The following is a 23,655-nucleotide window of genomic DNA, read 5'->3' as shown; positions in this document are numbered from 1 at the left end:
GGAACCACGGCGTGATGAGATCCTACCTGCCTGCTCAGTACACACACACAGACGCAGGCACTGGATCGCTCCCAGCTCCCTGGCGAGACAGATTTCCCTGCTGTTCATCAGCTGGCAATGCAGACTTTCTGCATGCTATTTGCCTTCCAGCTCCTCTACAAACATGCATGCACGTGTGCTCTCACACCTATGTAGCCGTGGCAGCACGCATGCTCAGCTGGGTGTGCACAGCCAGCCCCTGTGCAGAGCCGGCGCCTGCATGTTGGCAGTTCACTACCCCCCTTGAATCCCCCTCTTCTCTGGGCTATATGTGGCATTTCGAAGCTCTGACAATCTGCTCCAAATGTTTTCCATATTTGTTCAGCCTCCTTGATTCAAATACCAGGAACAACTCAGCCAGCACAAAGCGAAGCTTTGGGGGGCAAAAAAACTCACACCCCCATCAGCGCGCGCACACACACACGCACGTGAAAACCTAAAGTTCATCGGCATGGGAAAGAAGGAGAAGAAACCCCAGCACAGCACGTCCCTGAATAACCAGAGCCAGAGAGAGAAGGCACCCGAAGGGGAGAAAAGCACCGACTCAAGCAAGACGCAGGAGTCCGCGATGACGAAGAAGAAGCAGAAGAAAACCAAGGGGGATCCCAAAACTGGCCAGGAGGAGGAATCCCACACTTGTTGTGGCTGCCGTTTCCCGCTGCTGTTTGCTTTGTTGCAGCTGGCATTAGGCATCTCTGTAACAGTGCTGGGCTTCCTTATGGCAGGCATCAGTTCTTCTCTGCTAGTCAGAGACACTCCATATTGGGCTGGGATAATTGTAAGCATAAAGTCTGTTTCTCCATAAAGTGCCTTTGCCAACATTAATGCAAGCTGCATGACGCTCCACTTTAGACTAACCAACTGCATGCACAACACCATTTGAGTTATGCTAACTATAAATATTCCTGGGATTAAATATCTGGGTATACTTTCCCAAGGAAACTGCTCCTGCAGAATAACATGATCTTTCATCTTCTTCCCTGAAATACCCAACAGACCTTAAATAAAATATAGGGTTGCTGTTCACTAAATGTATGTATTAGCTTGTGCTTTGCAGTGAACTCCTGCCTGGTGATGCTGAAAAAAAAATGTTGATTACTTACGCTGCCTTCCCTCTTTCCCCACCAAACCATAACAATCAGGTTTTAGAAGTGAGAGCATAACTCTCAACTTTTAGCCGGGCTCGTTGGTAATAGTGAGAGGAGAGAAATGGCTGTCTTCTGAGCTTCCTCGCTGTGCTGTGTTGAAGAACTGCTGCGATTTAACCCCTTTCCTGCCCAGCGCTCCCTGACTTCTCCCGCACGGGAGGGAGAGACTGCACGTGGCTGTGGGGAGGGGGTGGCACTGGTGGATGCGTAATGTGGCAGGGAAAGGGAGCCCGTCCCAGGGCCTGCCGGTGGCTCCTGCCAAGTCACGCAGAGTTTCAAGTGACACGCCAGCCTTGCCGCACGGGCTGGCAGCGACGAGGTAAAGGGCAGGGTCCTGCTGGGAGTAAATAGGAGGCACCGCTGGTGGGGAAGTCCTGGCTGGTCCCCAGCGCCGGCTGCCCCTGTGGAGATGGGGAGGAGGTGTGGGGGACCCGGTGCCATGTGCGGTGCGGCCCCGCTTGTCCATGTGCTCGGGGATGTGTAGCTTGCCTGTGGCGAGACAGGACTGGTGATTATGAGCCTGGGATGTGCCTTGGATGTAATTTAGTATGCAGGTGTCTTCACTAGCAGCAGGCTTCAGGGAAATATATATTGATGTGTTAGCACTCTTTTGGGTGTTGTTAGACTGTAAGAACTCCAAGCAAATAAATAAAACAGCTATGGGAGTACCTCCCATAAATGTAATTCCTTGCCAGTTGGAGGATTATCTGAACACCTGAACTGTTTGGGGTTTGCTGTATTAATCCTGTGGGGTGACCCTCCAACGAGTGGGAGGAGCAGGGCCTGAACTCCCAAAGGAAGAGCTCCTCCTACTGATATTGCCTTTCTTTCTCTTCTGACCATAGAGGTATCTAAGGGTTTAGGGATGTTTCATGGGGTGAGAGCTGCCCTTGCTTGGGAGGAGAGCTTCCTCCTGGGATTTTTGCTGTTACAAGCCAGGGGAGAGTATGGATGATAAAATAGCAGCACGTGACATTTTAACTCCTCTTGTTTATTTTGGTGATTCTGGAGGTCAAATTATGTCTTTTCCGGACAGCACTAGTAGTATCCTAGATTTGAAATAGCTTTTTCACTAGAAAAACCTGGGAAAAGGGTGAGCTGGACTGAACTAGTGTATGGCCAGGGATATGAGAAAAAACATGGAAGCAGCCCCTGGCCCATGTGAATGTCATCAGTGTCCAAACAACACCCATCTGAGACATCCACATATGCCTGCTCTCCCTTGGGGAGGCCTGAAACCCCACCAAACTCACTACTTTCTGAAAACAAAGCTCTAACCCGTATTGTTTTTAGCAGCAGCTGCCAGCAGTAGTGACATTCAGATGCCCACGCGAGGCAAATCTCAGTTACTTTCAGAGTTCCCCCCTGAAAAACAGGCAAAACTCGACACGTGAGTTCCTGAGCTAATCCCCAAACTCAAAGCAAAACTCAGCTCTCAGTTTGGTGGTCATGTTTTGCACTTACCAGCCAGCCAGGACAGCCTCTGAGGGAACACATCTCCTGGGACTGTGATGGCTGTGGGGGTCAGGGCTTTGTTTTGCTTCACGTTACCAGGTGCCCTGGCTATTGGGAAGAACAGTGCACTCTGTGGGCTGCAGGCAGGGTCCCGTGGGGAGGGCTTACTTTACCCACAGTGTGAGTCAGACAGTGACTCTCACCTCGGGGACTCTGGTGGGGTATTGAGTCACCAGCACATTCAAGTGCGGTTTCATTCCTCCCTGGCTCAAAATGGCTTTTGGGGTCCCTCTACTTGCCCTCAGGGTGATGGCAGGGACTATGTGCTGGGGGCACGTGGACAGGCAGGCTCCTGGGGAACCACACTACTCTTCTGCACCCTCAGCCCAAAGAAGGGAAAGAGGGGTGTGATGTCAGCAGAGAGGGTGGTAAAAGTGAAACCAGTGTTAAAGAGGAGAGGTGGAGGTGCAGCCCCAGAGCCTCCCAGCACGACAACGTGTGTAAAGCACTGGCCATGGCTGATGCACCACAGGAGTAATGCAAAGCATGTATCTGAGGGACAAAATGCAGGAGGTACAACATGATGCTGCGTTCACTTTGTTGCTGTGCTGTGATATCTCCATGGAGGTACTTGGTGTCCACTGGGACATTGGACTGAGATGGCCAGGAGCAGCTGAGCTAGAGTTTCTGGGTGTGTGGGTCACAGGGTGCTGTTGGTGAGCTGTGGCGGGGATCATGCTGAGGACTGGCTTCCAGAGAGCTGGGGGAAAACTTGTTCATGAAGGAGGACCCTTGGCTAGGACATCCTACGTGTGGCTAGATGTCCCACAGGCCGGCTCTTGGGCTGCTGTGGGAGGCTGCGTGAAGGGCATATAGGTAGGGAATGGATGACCCACGTGCTGCTCAAGAACAAACCTTGTGGCAGAAAGTGATTTCCAAAACTCATTGATTCACACAGAAATGAGCAACAGAACAGAAAGACGTAGTGTAAAATACCAGAGCATATTTGTTTTAGTAGCATCCCACTCAAGTGCTCTTTTTAAAGGACTTGATTAGTATTCAGAATCAAGAACTTAAAAAAATCTATTATTGAGACCTTTTTAGTAACATTACAGAAAATGGACGAGGCTCATTCCTAGTGTTACTCCTTTGGAATTACACCAGGGTTGGATTTGACCCCATGGTTGTTAATGCAGAATGACAAAAAAATGAAGGAAAATTGCTAATGTGTTAAATAGACCCTGATTGATTGAAAGATTTTTTTTTTCTTCTTTATTAGTGGCAAAATGGTGACACTGTTCCTTGCTGAAAATCAAGAGCTTTAGTGCATTATCATGAATGAGAAAGAACTTATTTGGAGAAGCAGCTAGAATAAAAAGGTACCGAGGAAAACCATGCAAGGCAGTCCAAATTTAACCAGTTTAAAACCTAACTGCCGAGGCTTGTGTGGATAGAACAGGCCAGGGATTGGGTTCATCACCCTGTGGAATAAGTATGGCCAGTGATCCTCTGACGGGGAGTGGAGGAGGCCCCCAACACCGAAGGGGTCCCCCCCAGGGGGTACCTGGCACCTGCAGAAGGAAACAATGTAATTTGCATTGCATCAGAAGCGTTTCATTACGAAACCTGGTTAAAACCTACTAGTTTGAAATGCATTTCATCTGAAATCTGTGGTGCATTAGTCAGAAACCAAAGGAAAGGTTTATGGACAGAAACCACAGAGCTGACGTGATTTACCACTTCTGCCTCAGCTCCAACAACCTGTTCCCTGTAAAATGCCTCTGACACATTGCTAGGGACAGACAAATAAATGCAATTAAAACCAGTGAGGGTGGTGTTTGTTTCACCTGCCTGTAGTCATTTACAGCAAAGGTGTTCAGGTCTGAAGCAGTTGCCTGGCTCCCCAGAGAGACCTGCCCTGAGCACCTGAAACTACAGGCTGGACCACCCCAGCAGTCTCTTCCTTCTTGCTATTTTGAAGGAGCTTGGACAAACTCTTCACAAACCCACGCAGGAGTGCAGGGCTTTATTTTTTTCTGTGTCTTGCCACTGACTTGCTGTGTAGCTTTGGGCAAGTTACTTAAGCTTGCTAAGACTTTGTTATTTCCCCTGTAAAGTGGGGTTAATAATGGCTATCTGTCACCCTTTGCTTTGAGATCCTTGGATGAAAAGTGTTACAGAAGCAATAGATATTAATGGTATCCCTTTTATTCTTTTTCATTAGCTTGTGGCCTTTTGACACCCAGAAGAAGAAACGATGTATTTCTCCTTGAAAAATCTGCTCTTAGATTATTTCCACTGTGATCAAAAGTAGAGAGTATCAGAGCGTTCACAGGCAAGCTCCCTTGCAGCCCTGTTTTGCAGACTCAGGCAGTTAAGAAAGTTACAGAAATGCTCACCAGAAATTATTATCCAGGGTGTTTATTATTTCTGTCAGAAAGTTGTTTTAAATCCCTATATATGTATGGATGGACATAAAATCGGGAATTTTTAAAACATTTTTTAAAAAAATCTGTTTCTCCAGAAGCTCAAGGCAGCAACCGTGGCTCTAGCTGTCATCTACTTTATTGCAAAAATTGTCTCAAAATATATGCTACGGGCTGAGGCCCCGGCCCAGGAGCTATGATGCTTCTCCCTGCTCAGGCCCTTCAGGGCCACATCTCCCCAGGTGTTTCCCCAGGCCAGAGGGTCTCTGAACTTTACTTGAGGGGTAGCCATTCCTTGTTGCCTTTTGTCTGCACCATTCAAGCATTGGCTTCTCTGATGTGGGGCTTCATGGTGCAAAAGGCAGTCAGACCTTTAACTGATAAAGCAATATAATTATTCTTCATTTACCTGCGGTCAGAAATATTTATGTCTCTTTAACTTTTCATACCATTTTTTTAAAGAACCTTTAAAAAATTCAGCCAAAACCTTCACCTAAGGAAACAAATCTTTTGCTTTGAGCAGCTCACAGACAAGGGTGGGTGAGACAAATGAAGATCCCATAATGGCTGGAAAACCCAGCCGTGAGGGACAGTTTGCAGGAGACGAGGGACAAGAGTGACTGTGTTGTGTGGTAGCATCAGGGAACGGTGCAAGACAACCTGTCCATACAAGAGGGCTGGCAGAGCAGTTTGACTGGTTTTCGTGCTTCAGAGGTCTTTTGATGCTTAGTACAATGGGAGCAGCAAACAGCCAGGACTATCTCCCTACACCGTGTATCCCTATCAGATGCTGATGATTGAGATGTTTGTTTAATTGATATACTTCTGCATGAGAGTCTGACTCAGGTGGTGGGTCCTGCCACTGACTCAGTGTGCGTTTGCGGGCCGGTAAACCTGAGTGCCAAAATCAATAGCGGTGCCTGTTACAGGCAGTGCTGACCCAGCCTCTACCTCTTTAGCTTGTCAGGGTCTGTGTTGCTTTGGGGCTGGAAGGGCAGGAAGGGTGTGACAAGCTCCCCACAGCCAGCACCTTCTTTGGCTTGTATAGCTCTTGCAAAGTCATTCTGGCATCCCCAGATCTCAAGGAAGCAGCAGGGCCCCTAAAATTAAGCTGGACTTTTGAAATAGTAGAGGGAGAGGCCAGGGGTTGGGATTTTCACTCTGAAAATGGAGACAACGATGATGGTGTGTACAACTGTTAAGGAGGAGCTTCGAGAACATCGGTGTGAGACGCATACGGAAAGGATGAAACATTGTATGCAGGTGTCTGGGGCAAAAAGGACCTTGCCATGCTATAAAGCAATATAAATTAGAAATTTGGGCTAAGTGTGTCCTGATGATTAGCTGGGGTTGGCTAGGCCTGTGCTCCTCTGGATCAGAGGGGTTTGCTGTACCTGTAGCTGTTCCTATAATGTAGATGGTTTCCCCAGCTCAGTGTAACGAAGCAATTCAAGGGCCACGTTGTCTCTGACCATTTTCCCACAGATGAGGCTCTGTAGATATTTCCACCTAAGAGCCTTTCTGCAGATGGTCTCTCACATGATAAAACAAGACAAACCTGTATGGGTAAGCCCCCATCAGCCTCCCTGCCTTTCTCTTTCTGGATTCCCCCACCCGCTGGATGTAACGTTTTTCCATGGGGCTGGATGCTTTGGCTGCACAGTGGTGGCCCTGCCAAACATCAGACAACAGCTTTATGCATGAGGTAACCTTTTTATCTTCCTAGAGAGGGTCAATAATTGGGAAGCATCCCCAGCTCAAGCGAGAGGCAACCGATCCCCTTCCATATTGATATGGGGGATGACTGACTATTTAAAAAACCCTGAAATGTGTTCCTTTTTAAAGCCTGAAAGGAGAGAGACACTTTCTTGTTAACCCTGACCCCTTGCTGGGCTTTTTTGTTGTTGCTTTTGACACCTTTTCCTGCAGCAATTGTGGAGGTGGCTTTCAGTCAGGCTTTACCTCCTGTACAGCCTTGCCTGGTTTTTAACTTTTACTTGTTATTAGGGAAACCGATTTCAATTTTTAATAAAAGGTGACACTTAAAAACTGGTGCCATCAAAGCAGCTAATGGAAATTATAGTCATGCGGGCATCCATTTTTTATACAAGCTAGCTTCGATTAGGCATGGGCAAACTTCAAAAGGTTTGAGGGAGGACTGCCTTCAAGAAGAGCCTCCAAGTTTAAGTATTTAATTGAACCTTCTCCAAACTATTTGAAACTCTGGATGGTATGCAACGAGCTGTGCTGCATGAAATATGCTATGGTGAGGTTTCCAGTGCTTGTTTACAGCCCTATATGTATGTAGCACCACAGCTGTATTCTTCAGAGCCATTAAATCTCATAATTTTCTAAGAGTAACTATGCATTGATGCCTGATAAGTGAAACTGATACTTTTATTTTGATCAGGTATAGCGTGGAAAACTTTGACGGGAATTTTGTTGTTGTTATTGCTGAAAAATTTTGTTGATGAAATGTTTTCAAAGAATGGTTTGAGAAGGTAGCTGCACACCAGAGGTCTGTGTGATACCTGGTCTAGTGTTGATTGAACCCTGGACACCTCTCTGTTTCAGACCCCTGCTCCAGCTCCAGCCTCAAGGGGAAGGAGGGAGAAAATCAGGGTTCCTGGCTGGGTTATGTCTGTGCAAAAAGCCTAGGTAAGATTTGGAGAGGGAGATTGTTCAAACAGGTTTCCTCAGCCCAGGTAACCTTATGACTGTCGAGATGGTGGTTTTCCACAGCAGGTTTGAAAACAGGTGGTTTTCAAACCATGAGATGTGTTCACATAGCACTCTTAGCCATGCTACGCTTATGTTGCAAATCACTGCTGGCTCTGGGAACATTTAACTTTTTTGTTTGGTTCCCTCAGGATTTTGATTGCCTGGCACCGTATTTCTGACTTAACAGCAGTAATGGACTGCTGCTGCAGCTCCTGGCTTTGTAAGTGATGGTAGCCTGGGCAGTGCTTCGCTGAGGGAATGAAATCTTGCCATAGCACACGTGACCATTTTCACTGCTGGGCTACTGACATAAAGAGCAAAGCTCGTTACAGAAAAAAATATGGTTTCATTTTATTATGAATGTTCATGCAGGGTTTTGATTATTTTACAGAATTTAAAAGGAAGTTGTGTATCTGTCATGGTGCGTTATTGCATGGTTTGAAGGGACCTGAGGTAAAGACATCATTATCTTATTCTGTAGGTGGGGCAGGGATGGCCAGTTATCATTGGGTTTTATGGCTGTTAAGAGAATGGTTTCCTAGATGATGATGGCCTTTGCCTGCAGCCACAATATACATGTTTATCACTCTTATTACAGCTATTATTTCTGGAAGTAATTTATATGCAACTAGACTGTCCTTAAATCTAACAAGAAATCTATAAGAGGAAAAACCATTAAGGTGCAATATCTCTGTGTGGCAGATTGGCTTCTTTTACATGTGGTAGTGAGACCTAGGCTGACCCAAGGCTGATGAAAGCTAGCAGTGAAAGCTGCCTGTAGCACCCACTTTCATTGCCATTCCCTCAAAACTCATAAAGCAAAGGAACATCAGTGTCGCTGTCTGGAACAGGCTGTACAGATGTCCAGCATCAGAGATGATCCTGGTTCATGATGCCAAAGCCATCAGGAACATTTTCCTTATTGCATCAAAGTCTGTGTCCAGTGGGCTTATTAAATTCAGTGGATAACATGGCTTCTCCAGACATGTGGAGGGGAGCTAAGCCTTGCCATAACTGATAAGGCAGGCGAGCCATCAAGCCATGTATCACCTTTGAGTGTAAGCCGGGGAATTCAGAGGTAGCTACAAGAGATAATTTCTTTACCCTTGTCCCTACAGACAGGTCCATAGTGTCTTGAAGTGAGAAACTATGAAATAACTTGTCCACAACAGAAATTTCTTCCTAATTCTGTTTAAAGCAGTTTTCCCCCTGCAGTTTGAGAGTTTATATGCTTATTAAAAAGGAAAAGTCCACCTGTGGGCCTCAGCAATGCCATGTGGCATTGCACTGCCTATATTTGAGAGGTATTGTCCTCCAACGTGTTTGCTTTCTGCCCCTAAAGGTTGTTGCCGGAGATTCTTGCTAACCAGCTCCCATATAAAGAGCAGATGAGCTATACTATGTCTTTGTAGGTGTTTGCAGCATTTGTCTCATGGTGCGGTGTAGACCCAAGATGCTCATTTGAACCAGCTTTTTGCCTCCTTCTTTCAGGTCTTGGTGGATATTTCCAATTCTCCCACTTTATCAGCCTCATGTGCCAGGGTTTCCAAGATGCTCTGGGTAGGAAGTGCTTTTGCTGGAGAAAACCACCTATTCTGTAGCAATACTCAGGCTAAAACTGTAGTAATAACAAAAGAAAACATCAGTTTCAGAAATATACAAGGGAGAGATGCAGACAGATTAGAGCAATCTGTGGTTTTGAAATCTGTCGAAATAAAGCAAAACCACATTAATATGTCAGTGTGCAAAGATAATGAATGCAAACCACAGCGGAAATTTGTGCCCTAATGTTCATTTTTCACCCAATTCTGTACATTACATAACTGTCTTCATCACTACCACAGAGTGTCCTTGTGCCACTCTTACACCTTGTGCTTAGTCCTTACAGGACCAGGCGTGAGCGAGCTGCAGGGAGGTAAGGACAGGGAGAGGTGCTCCCTTGCCTTGACCCTCGTGGTCCTCACTGGGTGGCAATATTTGTGAGCTTTATCCAAACACCCTTTTGCATAGCCACCTATGTTTGTTCCTGTTGGAGATGACAGGCCTATTTTTCTCACTCGTGACACTTTTCAGAAGTGTATTAAGTTTAGTGGGAGGGACAGGGTTGGCCAGGGCAGGAGGATGCCCCGGCACTGGGCTGGGCAGGGTGTCAGCCCCCTGTGCTTCCCTGGCAGCTGGAGCTCTTCAACATGGCGAGACTGGATAAAGTAAAGCTGGTTATGAGGAATTTTGGGTACACAAAGCTTGAGATCGATCTTCTTTACTACTTGAGTTCTGGTTTTAGGATGATCAAGATATGTATAGAAATGCTCCTTGCAAGTTCTGAATGTGAGCTGTGGTACGGTTGCAGTCTCACTGTTGAATCATCTGTTTTACAGCATTGTGTGAAGGTCCAGGCTGTGAGAAACACCCAGTTGTGCTAGTCTGTGCACACATACAGGGAGAGTTGGTTTGCCAATGTCCTGAAGAGCCAAGGAATGCACGCTAGATCTCTGTGGGTGTGGGCATCCTCCCAGGCAAATCAACTGGGACCCAAGCCTAAATGCAGTCGGGATCGGGTCCTGTTCCTGCTGAAATCTATAGGGTCTTAATTTGGTTCTTATGACAACAGGCTCTATCCCTCTTTGGGATGGGGGTGACCTGGAAAATGTCTACTCCTACTTCGATTGTGGTTTAAGAAAAAATCATTCTTAAGTCACTTTTCAGCCTTGGGATGTTCCTGCCCAATGGAAGGAACATCCACTGCTTCCCGCTAAAAAGAAATAGTGTTGAAACTTTTCTAGAGCATAAACTTTTTGTTTTTTCAGTCAACTCTAGTAAAGAGCTGGTTTCCCTGGACTGTGAACTGGGGGATTTCACAGGGTATGCCTTAACCAAAACTAAATCTGTACCTTTCCTAAATAAATACATCTGTATCGCATTTGGGTCTTTTTCTAGACAGTACTTTTCTAAATTTAAATTCTTTCCTGGGCTAACCTTTCACATTACTACCTATTCAGCAAAGGGTGTAAGTCCTTCTGGAAAATTTTGAAATATAGGATCTTGAAATAAACTTGAGTTGAAATTTACTTAGCATAGAAAAGCATATTTCTAGATTTCCAGATAACAGTTACAAGAGCTGATCTAATTAACTGCTATTCTATAGCTCTTTTAGAATCTATTTTATTTGTATAACAAATGCATATTGATTGGTGGCAAGCAAGTGCTAAAGCAAGTTCAATTGCATTTTATGTTGTGTGCTTAGTTAATAAGGCATAGGAAATGTGTGCTCCATGCTGGGATATTGCAATGGCTATTGAAGCACTAGGACATAGGATTACCTAATGCTACTTAGCAATCAGCATCGACGGCATCCATAACGTGCCTGCTGTAATGCAGCTGTCTTAGTCACTTAGTGGGTCCTAACAAATATTTACCAGAGGATTTTTATAGTTTTTCTATTTCACTTCACAGGTATAATTCAAAACTGATCTATTAATAATGTATAAAACAGAAACATAAGGCTGTTTTCTGTATAAATGTTCCACACTTCTGTTTGCTGCAGTGAGTGAATTTACCTTTAAAGAACGGAAATGTAAAACATATATGGCTCATAAGTCTCAGCAACACAATTTTTTACTGTCACTTACAATAATACACATCTTTGATAAAAAAAAAAAAATGCTGATATATTGTTATAAAAGAAATACTTAAGCCTTCTGAAAAATCCTGGCCAAGACTTGCCAGAATCCCAACCCAGTGCAATATTTTATAAATATCTCTCTACAAATGTGCCTCTTCAAGTGTCCCTGAGTATATTATTTAAATCCCAGAGGAACTTTAGAAAGCACGTGCAGGAATGGAAATCCTTTTAAACGATAGTCTTTTGTATGGGAAGCTTTCTGAAGAGGGACATCTGATCCTGCCGCACTGAAAGGCAGCAGGGTGTTTGCAGAAGTTGTACAAGGCACTTGATGGTAGAGGGAAAATTCCACTGTTGGTAGCTGACTCTGCCCTTAGAAATGAATGCAGCTCTGTTGGCTTTCTGTGGGAAAATGGGAACGGGAGTGGGAGAGTGGGCACAGTCCCATGATGTCTCACGGGAGTAACCTGGAGGCAAATCTGGCCCTTGGTTCATGCAAGTGTAAATTCCCACTAGTATAGCTGAAGCAAAGCAAATTTGATTTATTGCTCATAACAAGATCCTTCAGCACCAGATCCTGAAAATACTTAGGTCTAGCTTTGACGTGAGCAGCCCCTTTGGCTCCACAAGAGTTTGGGGATGTAATGATAAGCAAGTGTATTTAAGCATTTTTTTTTTCAGTCCTTGCTGCAAGTTCTTTCCTTCAGCCACTACTGCCACCGGGGGAGTTTATCATTTGGATATTACTAGAGATATGATCTCCTTAAGATTTAAGTTTTATGGGCATGTTAATTGAATTAAAAGATTAATATACAATGCAAGGGACCAAGGACATAAGCGATTAATCCTGAGAAATAAAGCATGGTTGAGTCACATAGAAGCACTATAGGGCAAAAAAAGCCCCAGCACTGAAGGACCTTTGACAAGAAAGGTTATTTTTTCCCCTGACAACCCTGTCAGCTATGGCTGTCAACAATAAAAAGAAGAAAACAAATAAATTGGAGGCCGTGTGTAAGTCATAGGACCAGAATATAAATACACATGACATGGAGAGGAGTAAATAATAGTGACGCTTTCTTTAGAAATGTTCTCAGGCAATACTTCCTATTCATGTCCTACTGAAATGACATGAAATAAAACTTTATGGGAAAAAGTGTTATTAATCACACAGGTTCTTGAGGGACATGACTATTCGTGCGTTGAGAGGCACTCATCCTTTACAGGGCTGCTGTCTACTGCCTTACACCAACAATGCAGATGTAAAGAAAAATTTGGTAATTTATGCATCAGATCGTAAAAGAAATATGTTTAACCATTGCTGCCTTAAAGGCCAGTTACACGTTTTTTGCTGCAGGTCAAGCAGTCCCCTATGGAGCTGGAAGCCTGGATGTGAACAGCACTGCTGTAGCATGCAGGTGGGGATGGGGTTGTGAAGGAGCCCCGCACTCCTGCAGACACCTCCATGCATAGTCCCACCCCTGAGCAAAGGCAGCTTACACCTGGGTCTGCCCTGAGAGGGCAAATCCCACCGCTCTGGGAAAGCAGAACACCTCAAATTAATGCGAAGGCTTCAAAACCCCCAAAGTAAAATGAAGGGGGAAAAAACATATAGATTCTCTCTGTAGTCTCTTGGAATTTAATGCCTATCATTTATAATCAAGATGCTCCCAGAAAGGAGTCCAAAGCTTGCTCCTGGCTCTGTGTGAAGACAAGCCTTAGCACCTTTGAAGGCATGCTGGCTCATCTCAGCTAAGGTCCCCACTAAGGCTCCTCACACCTGGGCCCTTTTTAAAGGCATGATATGAAGTGGCATTTAAAAACACGTGCATGCCATCGACTCACCTATTTGTCCAAGGCAACCCAAACACGCATGGATTCTTCCAAGCGTAGCTCCAGCTGCCAACAGCGCCCTCTCCCTTTGCGGGCACAGCCAGGATCCTCACATGCCCTGATCTGGCCCTGGCAGCCCTATGGCAGCACAGGGAGCCCTCACGGTGCTCCTGGGGACCCGACTCCTCTAGTCCATGCGTGGGGGAAGCTGCCAGAAAGGAGCAGTCCGGTTGCAGAGCTGCGGCTCCTGTGTTCTCCTGTGAAGTCTGCTCACTGGTCCTCCAAAATTGTGGGAGAGGAGAGCACTTGACTGGACTGGAGTGCTTAGCACCAGGGACGGCCCAGAAAACAGTGCTTTGAAAAGGAAATCGTATTTATTGGGCTAGCTTCTCAGGGCAGGAGCTTCCCTTCTTATGTGGCTGGAAAACGTCTACCAGTGAATATGTGCCTCTGCAAATAAATCTCAATCTTCATAATTAATAATAAAGACAGCTAAATGAATAATGAAGTGCATAAATACTTTTCCATTACTGTTAGCCATCAGTAATTACTGCCACAGGGCTAAAATACAGTTTCAGATTGCAGGGGAGATGCCATCTTTGGTAAGGTGTCCACTCTAGGAAAGGTTCAAAGCCTCTGCTCTAAAGTGTGCTGCTTCTTATCCAGCACCAACTATGGTTACTGATTTACAGCCTGTACTGGTGGCATAAAAACCCTGTCAGCATCCAGTGGTACACAGAATGGTGCTTTTGGGGCTTGCAAGCTCAACTTCATAAGCCTTCTCCTTCTTGAAAGTAAGTGACACGGACAAAACCTCAAAACACATCCTGGAGGCTGTGTGCTGGGCTGTGTCTTTGCAGGTCTATTTCAAAAAGTCCCTCTGAGTAAGTTTTTTGTGCCTTGGTGTCTGCAAAGTGAAGGTTAAAGATCTTCCCTCCTCACAAGCACATTCACATATATGAGGCTCTTGCATGCATGGCTGTAGCCCCTACTCAAAGAACTTGACTTACACCCTGCTCCTTGAGTTACAGTCCTCTAACAAAGACAGGGTTTTGGCTTCAAAAAATGTTATTTTTGTGTTGTTGGTATGTTTGTTTGTTTGTTTTCAACTTTGACACATCTTAAATCTCTTCCCTTGCAGGTCTGCGTGGTGTCCTTAGTGGGATTTGTTATGCTTTGTATTTCGTACCAACCTGATGAAAAGACGTGTGTGCAGTTCACAGTAAAGGTACCTTGGCTTCTTTTTCATTTCTTTTTCTTCTCATGTTGTTAAATGTAATCAGAAAAGTTGATACTGGGGATATTTTTAAGACCACATGAAAAGAAGTGAAAATGCACCTGAAATGCAAGAATGATTTTCTGGTATTTTCCAGGCAGCTAAGGAAGAAACTGTAGCCTATAAAGGGGAAACTCTAATAACAAATATTTCAAATCAGAGCAAGATACCTTTTTATTTGCCACATTTTAAGAATTCAGATCAACAAAGCTGGAATAATTTGGGAAGTGTTCAGTGAAAGCTTGGGGGTTACTGATTAAGTAGAGATATTCATAGAGAGCCGAGTAAGAAGTTGGGTGGCATAAAATGGGTCCACTTAAATCAAGTTTTAATTTTTAAAGTGATCTAAGAAGCATCTCAGCAGCTTCTCAGCAGTTTTACTCCTCACTGTGAAATAAGACACTGCATAAGCACAGGCAGATTAAAAAGCATGGCTGGAAATCTCTACCTGCCTGTCTCCATGGTCAGGGAGAGAGAGAGGCTGTACCTGAGCACTGGCAACCGTGTCTCAGCTCACGGTGCCTTGTGTCAAGGTTGGGTATTAGCGAACATGGGAAAGCGTTAGCAAGCCATGGGGACAAGCATTCTTCCATGAGGCAGACTGCCATCTGAGCATCGCAAGAGAGGTGCATAAACCATGCACCATGCCCCACCTCGGTGCCTGAAACTGTGCTTCGCTGACATTGGTAAGCAACTAGAAAAGAAAGGCTGAGAATGCTTGTTCTGGATGGGACATTTTTAACACCATTTTCTGGGCTGTTCTTCCTTATTATTGTAATTTTCAGGGCTCTTAATATTTTGCAGACATATAATAACCAAGAAAAATACCAACGCAAGCAACACAAAAAAACAGTGATTATTAACTAAGGCAGAAGGAAATCAAATGCAAGGAGTGGCTTTTTGAAACCTGGCATTCACCCTCCTTTGGAAATTAGACCCCCATGTGTCTTTTGTGCCTCTCTCAAGCTTCTCCCATACTTACATAAAGAAAGGGAGAAGAAGAACAATCGTTTCTGCCCTTTGATTGCCTTTACATTCTCTCCCCGTCACCTTTACACCCACAAGTAAGCGTTATGGCTGCCCGGGGAACTGCTGGCCTGGGCGGGAGCTGCCACGCCAAGCTTTTTATTGCCTGCCCTGCAGCATTAAATTGAAATTGGCATCTAAGCAGGAAGGGAGTCATCCCTCGTGGTGGGAATGGCATGTCGGGCTGGGCAGCCCAGATGCCTCTGCCACCCACTCTGGCAGTGAGGAACGTGAGCCATCGCCTCCACAAGAAAAGCAGCATTTTTAAAGTGCTCCCCAGGCAACATAAAATGGGTTATTCCTCATCACCTGGCAGAATTAGAGAAAGTCTGCCATGAAAGGCTTCTGGTTCAGTCAATAGCCTATGGACTGTTGCCTACCCAAAGCACCCTCCTCCCCAAAATCCACCTTCCCAGCATTTCCTATTGCAGCATGCCATAGAAGTTGATCACTCCCAGGCTGTTCACCTCTCCTGTACCACATCCCCACCGGGAGCCATTATCCCACAGTGCCTCCCCTCCTTGCTGCCTCTCTGGACAAACGGCTTCTGGTTGCCGGGCACGTAGTACCTATTTTAAACAAAGTAGGAGCCACAAGTCTCCTCTGGGCCTTTGATCACACAGGACTCATCTAAATCTCCAGTATCATGTCTCAGATCTTCAGATGTCAGTAAAAGTCTGTCTCTGAATGCAAAAATGAACATCAGCTCTTCAGCGACAAGGCTGAGGACGCAAAATTACAATCATGAGACAAAGCTGAGCACCTTGTGTCATTCTCTCCTCCTGGGGAGCCTGATGCTTTGCCCAGTATTGTGGCTGGATTCAGCCCTATCTGCCCCAGCTGTCCTCCTGGGGACTTGCTCCCCAGCCCAGGACCTGCACCACGCTGGTGGCTGGTGCCCACCAAGGCTGCATGTAGCTGCTGAGCATCACCCTACAAGAAAATCTTGGCCAGGCTTTTCTGGAGTGCAGTAAGCACCCTGGAATCCTTTGCATAGCCCAAGGGTTACTTTGGGAGGACCACACACACACAGGCCTGGGGCATTTTAGTCAGCCCCCGAGGTGACCCTATGACCACTGCGAGTGACTCCCTCAAGGTACGAAACCAGAGGAGACCCATGCAGTCCTCTCTGCCTTCCCACCTCTCAACAACTGCTGCTTTCATTTCACACTTGCGTGAGCCCTGGATCCTGTTAAAGAAGGAGGTGTTAGAACTGCTTTCAGTGCAAGTCCCTTCCTGAGACTACCATGGGTATCCAGAGCACTCTGTGCATCCATGAAAGAGGGAGACTACCACCCAAAGGGAGGGCAAAGCTTTGCGGGGACAACAGTGAGTCTCCAGGTTGAATTTCAGCCCCTGCCCCATCTCTGCGTCTGCAGAAAACATGCTTTGCTGTACAGCAAAGCAGCATGCCCAGCTGTTATGTGTGTACTTAAAAGAGGAGATCCTCAGCCTTGGGGGAAAAGAAAAAAAAAGAAAAAAGAGACCACATAGGGAAATCTTGAGATCTCCTGTGGACTTCCTGGGCTATCTGCTAATATTTGACAGACCACTCACTGTGGTCCTCATCATGGCATCTCCCACGGTAGTGTGACACACTCTACTCCTGCCCACCCAGCCCCAGCAGCCCACGCCATGACACACACTACGGTTCCTGTTCCCTGCATGGGCCACCACCCCCTTCAAAAGAGGTTCCCTCAATCCACATCTGCAAACCCTTCTGGTTTCACCTCTGATAACTATAGGAAGCCTTTTCCATGAGGAACTCGATCCATCTTAGGTTATTTATTTTCTTTTTGGCACGGAGCAAAACTATTGTCAGTAAATATGGCTAAAATGTTTCTTCCTCATATGAGGAACCCAAAGGAGGGTGGGCTGCCATTCTCTGACCTCATCATATGGTGTCTCTTCCCACTTCCCTTTTCTCCTTCTATTTAAAGAGCAATCACAGTGCCTATCTCTTTGAGGCTGTTAAAAAAAGCATTTTTCCAGTGGCAAGTTCTGGTTCCCGGGCAAAGCTTACTATGCAGTTGCATTTGTGATGTTGAAGTTGCCTCCAGGTCTAGCATGTGATTAATCTGCTGATGGGATCTCAGCACTTGCTGTCTTGTGCTCCCTCACAGGCAGTATTTACATTTGCCTCACCTTTGATATTTGGAAATGTGTTCATTTTCAGCAGCCCGCAGAGAAATTCCTCTGCAAACATCTTGCGAGAATAATTAGCTATTTGGAAATTGCCCTATGTCCCTACGTCTATCTGCTCATCTCTGAGGACTGCTCTAAGAGCTGCCCGTGTATTTGGTGTGTCTTGAAGGGATTTTGAGGTTTCCTTCCCTTTAGGTACACAACAGGCAGATTCTTGTTTACTGTACCTGGTGTGTAGTAGTTTAGGTTGTGTTTTTCATGCTATTTTGTACTGACTTCGAATAGAAATTGGCAGCTAAATAAAATACCTACCAGGGAGAATCAGGCACACCATGTAGTCCTGGCTTAATCTCTCATTTATTAGGGAGGCCTGATTCTGTCTCCTGCTGGCCTGAATCCAGGGACTTCCAGCCAGTCCACTAGGACTTCTGCATCTCAGAATGACTTTCGTCTCTCAGAGATGAGGAACAGTCATCAATGTTTGTCCATTTTCTGTTTTCCCCATCAAACACACTTGTACCATCTTTTAAAATAATGCCACAGGCCTATGAATTACCACATCTTTGTTTGGACGGTGTCCATCGGTCAGTAGTGCTCCCTTCTGTATGCTTTATATGAGGACGTGTCCCCATTTTCCAACTTCACCTTTCCCATGGACCTTTACCTTGAAAGCTGCACGGATGAAGTAATCGTATTTAATAAGAGCCACCCACATTTTGAAGCTGCCCTTGGTTTAAGGCTGCAGGGGAAGTCATTAAATTTAATAGTAGCCAAGTGTTGGAAACTAAGATCTTGCTGTAAGAATTTGGTGATATGGGGGAGAAAATATATATAGTGCTTTAAGATCTGCAATGAGCCCAAATATTTTTTTTTCCAAGCTGGCAACTGAATAGGAAGATTGATTCACACTGTAGATATAAGACGAATACACCAGGAGTGTGAATTTTATCAAGACATACATACTTGGAGTTTCAAGGTCATAAAAAATGCTTTTATATTGATAGTTTGCTTGTGGTATTGAGGTTAAGAGAGAGAGAGAAAGAGAGAAGCTGCTGTTTAAAATAACAGATTCCCAACCATGCCATGTCTCTGACAGATAAAACGCCAAGAAAAACAAATGTTTTTACCATGCTGAACAGAACCAAAAATGCTATTTTGGCTAAACACAGCTTTTAATATACATTCACACATATTTTGTATGCAGCACAGCACCTGCCAGTTCCAGCTATCAAAAGCAAGGGAAGTCCATATGCTGTGCTATCCAAAGGTCTCAGGTGCAACCCGGCATGACAAAGGCTCTGAATCGCTGCTGGTTTCCACGCGTTTGTGGGGGTGGACTCTGCATAGCTACCCTTGATAAAAGCCACCCTATTTTAAAGCTGCTGCTGGTGTAAGGAGTAGGGGAGTAACAAAACAGACTCTTGCCCTTCAACGCCATAGCAGGGACGGCACTGGGAAATGAAAGGCCCTCACTGCTCTTTCATGCCTTTGAAAGATTTCTCCACCTTTATGGGGCAAGTTTTGGAAGGGGATGGATCGCTGCCTGATTTGCAAGTATAAATCAGATTTGTTTGGGCATGCAAACCAAGAGCCGGGAATAACACATAAGCAAAGTTTCAAAAACACCTACTTCTCAGCACAGCCTAGGATAATATGACAGCCCAAGACTCAGTCTGCTCAGCTCTGCTTCAAGGCAACTGCACTAATTTATCTCAGCTGATGACTGTAAGTCTAGCCAATGCAGGTACAACGGTAGAGGGAGATGCTCCCTCCCTCTCTATAAAGCTTCTGGGTGTATAGAGACACAGATTTCTCATCAGGTCTCAAAATTGCAAGGCAATACTAATGTAAAATATGCAAGGTAGGATTACTAGTTCTTGACATGACCTGCTGAACTTGGCATCAGCCGGGAGTTATAGCTGTCTCGCAATTTCTGAAGCACACAATGTCCAGATAGTCCATAGAATATATGGACTCCCTGTGAAGTCCATGTGCATGCATTCATTCTGTGTTCCTCCTTCTCTGTGGAGCTGGAAAAAGAGTGAGTTTTTTTCTTTTTTTTTTTTACTACTTTCTTTCAGCTGATGTATTTCCTCCTGAGTGCCCTGGGTCTAGTTGCCTGTGTTTTGGCAGTGGCTTTTGCTGCGCACCATTATCTGCAAATGACAAAATTTACCTGCGATACCATCCTCGAGTCCTGCCAGTGCAAACTGGACACTGCAGACCCCCTCGGTAGGACCTTCGTCTACCAGGACGCAGCCGACTGTGGCAGCCTCACCAGCATGCTAAACCTGTACTTACTTCTGCAGATGGTTCTCAATCTAATCGCAGCCCTGGTGTGTCTGTCAGCATGCTTCGTGATGTGGAAACACAGATACCAGGTCTTTTATGTGGGCGTTCGGTTCTACCCTTTAACTGCTACTGAAGGTCAGCAAGAGAAAGTATAGGGTCTGAGCTGGTGGGGGGTTGTAGCCAGAGAATGGAAAATGTCAGCATACTGCCACCATAGACACATGGATGGATGAGTGTTTATAAGGTTTTTGACAAGGAAAAACATTCACACAGTTTTAATGAATACATTTTCAATCATTTTAAGAGCATTTCATATGGCTGCTCTTGCAAAAGGTCCCTTGTGATACTATCTAGAGGTCACAAAGTCCTAAAGATGCAGCTGTACAAATACTCACCAAAGAGGATTTTTAATAGCCATAGACAAAATGAGAGCTTAAAAAATCATTGGGAACTCATCTGCAGGGCTACAGCCATTAAGAAATAGGGTCCGTTTCCCTGACAGGTAGATATCTGTTCTTGCCTTCAGAGAAGCTATACTGATTTACACCAGATAAGGATCTGGTCCAAACTGCTTAATTATAATTATGCTGATCATGCTTAGGGAATATATTGTGTCTTGGATGTTCCGGGTATAATCCACGCTAACCTGATGGGGATTTACCATACAGAAAAGTAATAAGGGAGGTCAAGACCTCTTCAAATGCAGGCGGAGACCAACAGCAAAGTGAATACATTGGCGATTGTCATATAAAATATACATAAGAATATTGAGAGTGACTAACGATGTAGGTTACCTAATCCAATTACTAACCAACGTCAGTATGAGTGTACTGACTAATGGTGATTTGGTGGGCCCTGCTTGAGACCCCAGAGAGATTTCTGAAGTATGAGCGCTCAGCACTCTGTGAGAAATGATCAGTTTAAGAAACCTCGAGTTGTACTGCTAAAGTGGGGGACCCTAAATCACTAGTCACATTGAAAGCTATGTTGACATTGCTGTAATTGCAGGCTCCCAAACCCGGCGTCTAGCCAGTTCCACCAATTATACTCCAAGCACAAAAGGCCAAATGCATTTTTGGTGTAACTCCTCTGAAGACAATCAACCTTATACACCAGCAGTGGAGTTGGGCCAACAGCCCTGAAAGATATATTGCTGCAACAATGAATGTTTTTAAAATGAGGTGGAGGGAGGGAAGCAAGAAGAGACTGCCAGTCTCCCAAAGACATCGTTTATAATGACGAGGGCAAGAGAATAATAATTTCTTAATAAGCAGCATAGAAAAACAAACCACATTCAAAGAGTGCTTCTTCACCATGAAAGTGTGGCTCTAGAAGTGCTCTATGTCTTGTTAGCCTTATACTGAGCCTTATACCGAGACAAGTATGTCAGTTTGTCCCTTGAACTGTCATTTCCACTTGCGCAGCATGGACTTCCAAATGTAGGAGCAATTCTGAACCAGAATCATTTTGTACTGCCTGCCGATAGCTGTGCAAGGGCAAGGCAGCTGGTGCTCACGCCCTGCCTTGACTAGGGATTTCCTGATCCCTGCCAGAGCAAGGGTGTTTCTGAGGTGGGGTGGAGCAATCACATGCCAGAAAAACTGTGCCACAATCATTAGCAAGGAGGAAGCAAATAAAATTTCTATAAGGCTTCAAAGAAGCAAAAACTTCCTTTTTCTGCAGAAAAAATACCCACCAGGGAGTCAAACCCCCAGTCTGGCAAAAGCTAGTTGTTTAAGTAGCTCTAATCCTACCCAAAAACTGTCTTTCGTATGGTGATAACACATCATCCCAGGGCTAGATCAGCATAGCTCCAGAATGTCAGAAATTCACAACATAGAAAGTCTCCCATGGTCCACCTAGAGCACTGCTCAGCGTATGTGCTCAAGTTCTTGTCATGGAACGTGCTTCTAGAGTAGATGTAGCATCACCAAGGTGCTCTCTGCCAAGCTGCAAAGTGAGGAGCTTCAGAGAATGAAGATTTTTGAGACCAGCTTCCAAATGGCCTTTTTAATGTACCTAAAAATAACACTCATTAGTAACCATGGCCATGGGGCACATTTGCAAGGGTGCCCATTCTCTTGCCCACGTGACGCCACCCATCCAAAGTCCTAAGCCTGACTCCCAGGCATGCTCGGAGCAAGCTGAGACAGCAGTGGGACGTGCAGGCGGGTTGGCGATGTGAGACCCAGCTGCCGGCATCGATGAGGCCATCCGTGCAGTAGCGAGAACCAGCCTGTCTCCCCCAGCTCTGGCAGAGTATGCTGTGAGGAGCACTCGTGGACCTGTGCCAGGGCCAGCCTCCCATATGAGATGGATACATAGGGGTGCCTCTCACCTGCTGCTTGTACTCAGATGTTGGTTTGTCCCCCATCCCTCACAAGACTGCAGCTGTGCTCTCTGTGGGGCAGAGGATATACCTGCCTACCACCTACGTGACCCTTACTGCACCCTCTCCTCCCTCCGGCCAAAGGTACGGGCTCTCCTCTCTGCAAAGAAGATAACGAGAAGTGGGAAAGGAATTGAGGGGAGGCTGAACGACAGCTGAGCTTTGGGCCTTCCTCCTGCCCTCGCCACCAGGTGCTGTGCCCCGATGGCTGGCGAAGCAAGAGGAAGGCTCTGCTGGCAGACCAGGTCATGCTTCCCACCCTGCCCTTCCCGAAATGTCCTTGTTGTTCAGAAGATAACTTGGTCTGCAACACTCTAGCTTAGGCTGTGCTGCGTGCAGGCTGGCAGCAGCAAGCTGTTGTGGGAGACGGCTGGCCAGCCCCAGCCGAGTGGCATTTCCACCAGAGCTGGGCTTTTGTCTCCTTAATCCTTTGACCTCCATCTCACCCACATGTTTTCACTCCCTGTCTCACATCACCTCCCAGGCTCTGGGCTCCCAGAGGCTAGGCTCGCGTTGCCTGGCCTCTGCCTACTCACCCCTGGGCTTAAATTTGCTGGGACTCCTCTAGAGCACAAAGGACGCAGCAGCGATGATCACAGAGTCACTGCAAGTGCCTTCAGTGCTGTGACAGGGAAGAAAACGGAGATCTGGAGAAGAGTGCCTGCTCCTCTTAGCAAGCTGTGCACCTCCGTAACAGCGCATCCTCCCCTTGGAGCCACCACCGCTGAGTTTGGTTCACTAATCAGCACGTTGCAGCTTAACCCTTTGCTCCGGAAGAAAGCAATATTCATCACATATTCTGTTGGTGTTTTAATGCTTAATGAATAAATATTGGACATTTTGATCTAGGAAAGACTTACTTCTATATTTCCTCTTTATATATCTTAAGAGCATAAAATCAAAACAGGAGAGACGGGGAAACAGACACAGTAGTGTTTGGAACCAGTTTCCCCCTGGGTATGGTTTTGCAACATGTCTTTTGCTCAGACCAAGGATTTTGGAAAGTACTAATTAAAGGATTTTCACCTACCACAGCATATTCAGACAACTCCCAGCCTTTTCCTGGTGTCAGAGTCCACACGGACTGCACCAGGAGAAAGGCTGGGACTAAAAGACTCAGAAAGGACAGAGGTGTTGAAGAAAAAAACCATTTTTTTCTGAAGTCTTGGAAATTTAGTCTTTGGGTGAATTCTGCAGAAAGGGGTAGGATTAAACCTCCGCGGACACACAGAATTTGCGAAGGGCTCAATGTAATTTACTCTCACAAACCCAGGTGAGATTATCAT

General features: G+C 45.7%; 1 protein-coding gene across 1 annotated transcript; it reads left to right on the top strand.

The window, feature by feature from the left end:
- The first annotated feature begins 336 nt into the window (after positions 1 to 336).
- Positions 337 to 23,219, top strand: SSPN (sarcospan). The gene is made up of 3 exons (XM_075113646.1): positions 337 to 817; positions 14,383 to 14,469; positions 19,770 to 23,219. Exons 1-3 carry the CDS (start codon positions 491 to 493, stop codon positions 20,133 to 20,135), a joined length of 780 nt encoding a protein of 259 aa, XP_074969747.1. The 5' UTR covers positions 337 to 490; the 3' UTR covers positions 20,136 to 23,219.
- Positions 23,220 to 23,655: the final 436 nt, after the last annotated feature.

This window comes from Phalacrocorax aristotelis, chromosome 1, assembly GCF_949628215.1.
Source record: "Phalacrocorax aristotelis chromosome 1, bGulAri2.1, whole genome shotgun sequence".
Taxonomy (NCBI): Eukaryota; Metazoa; Chordata; class Aves; order Suliformes; family Phalacrocoracidae; genus Phalacrocorax; species Phalacrocorax aristotelis.
The sequence above is the reverse complement of the archived record's forward strand: the minus strand, read 5'-3'. Positions and strand labels throughout refer to the sequence as shown.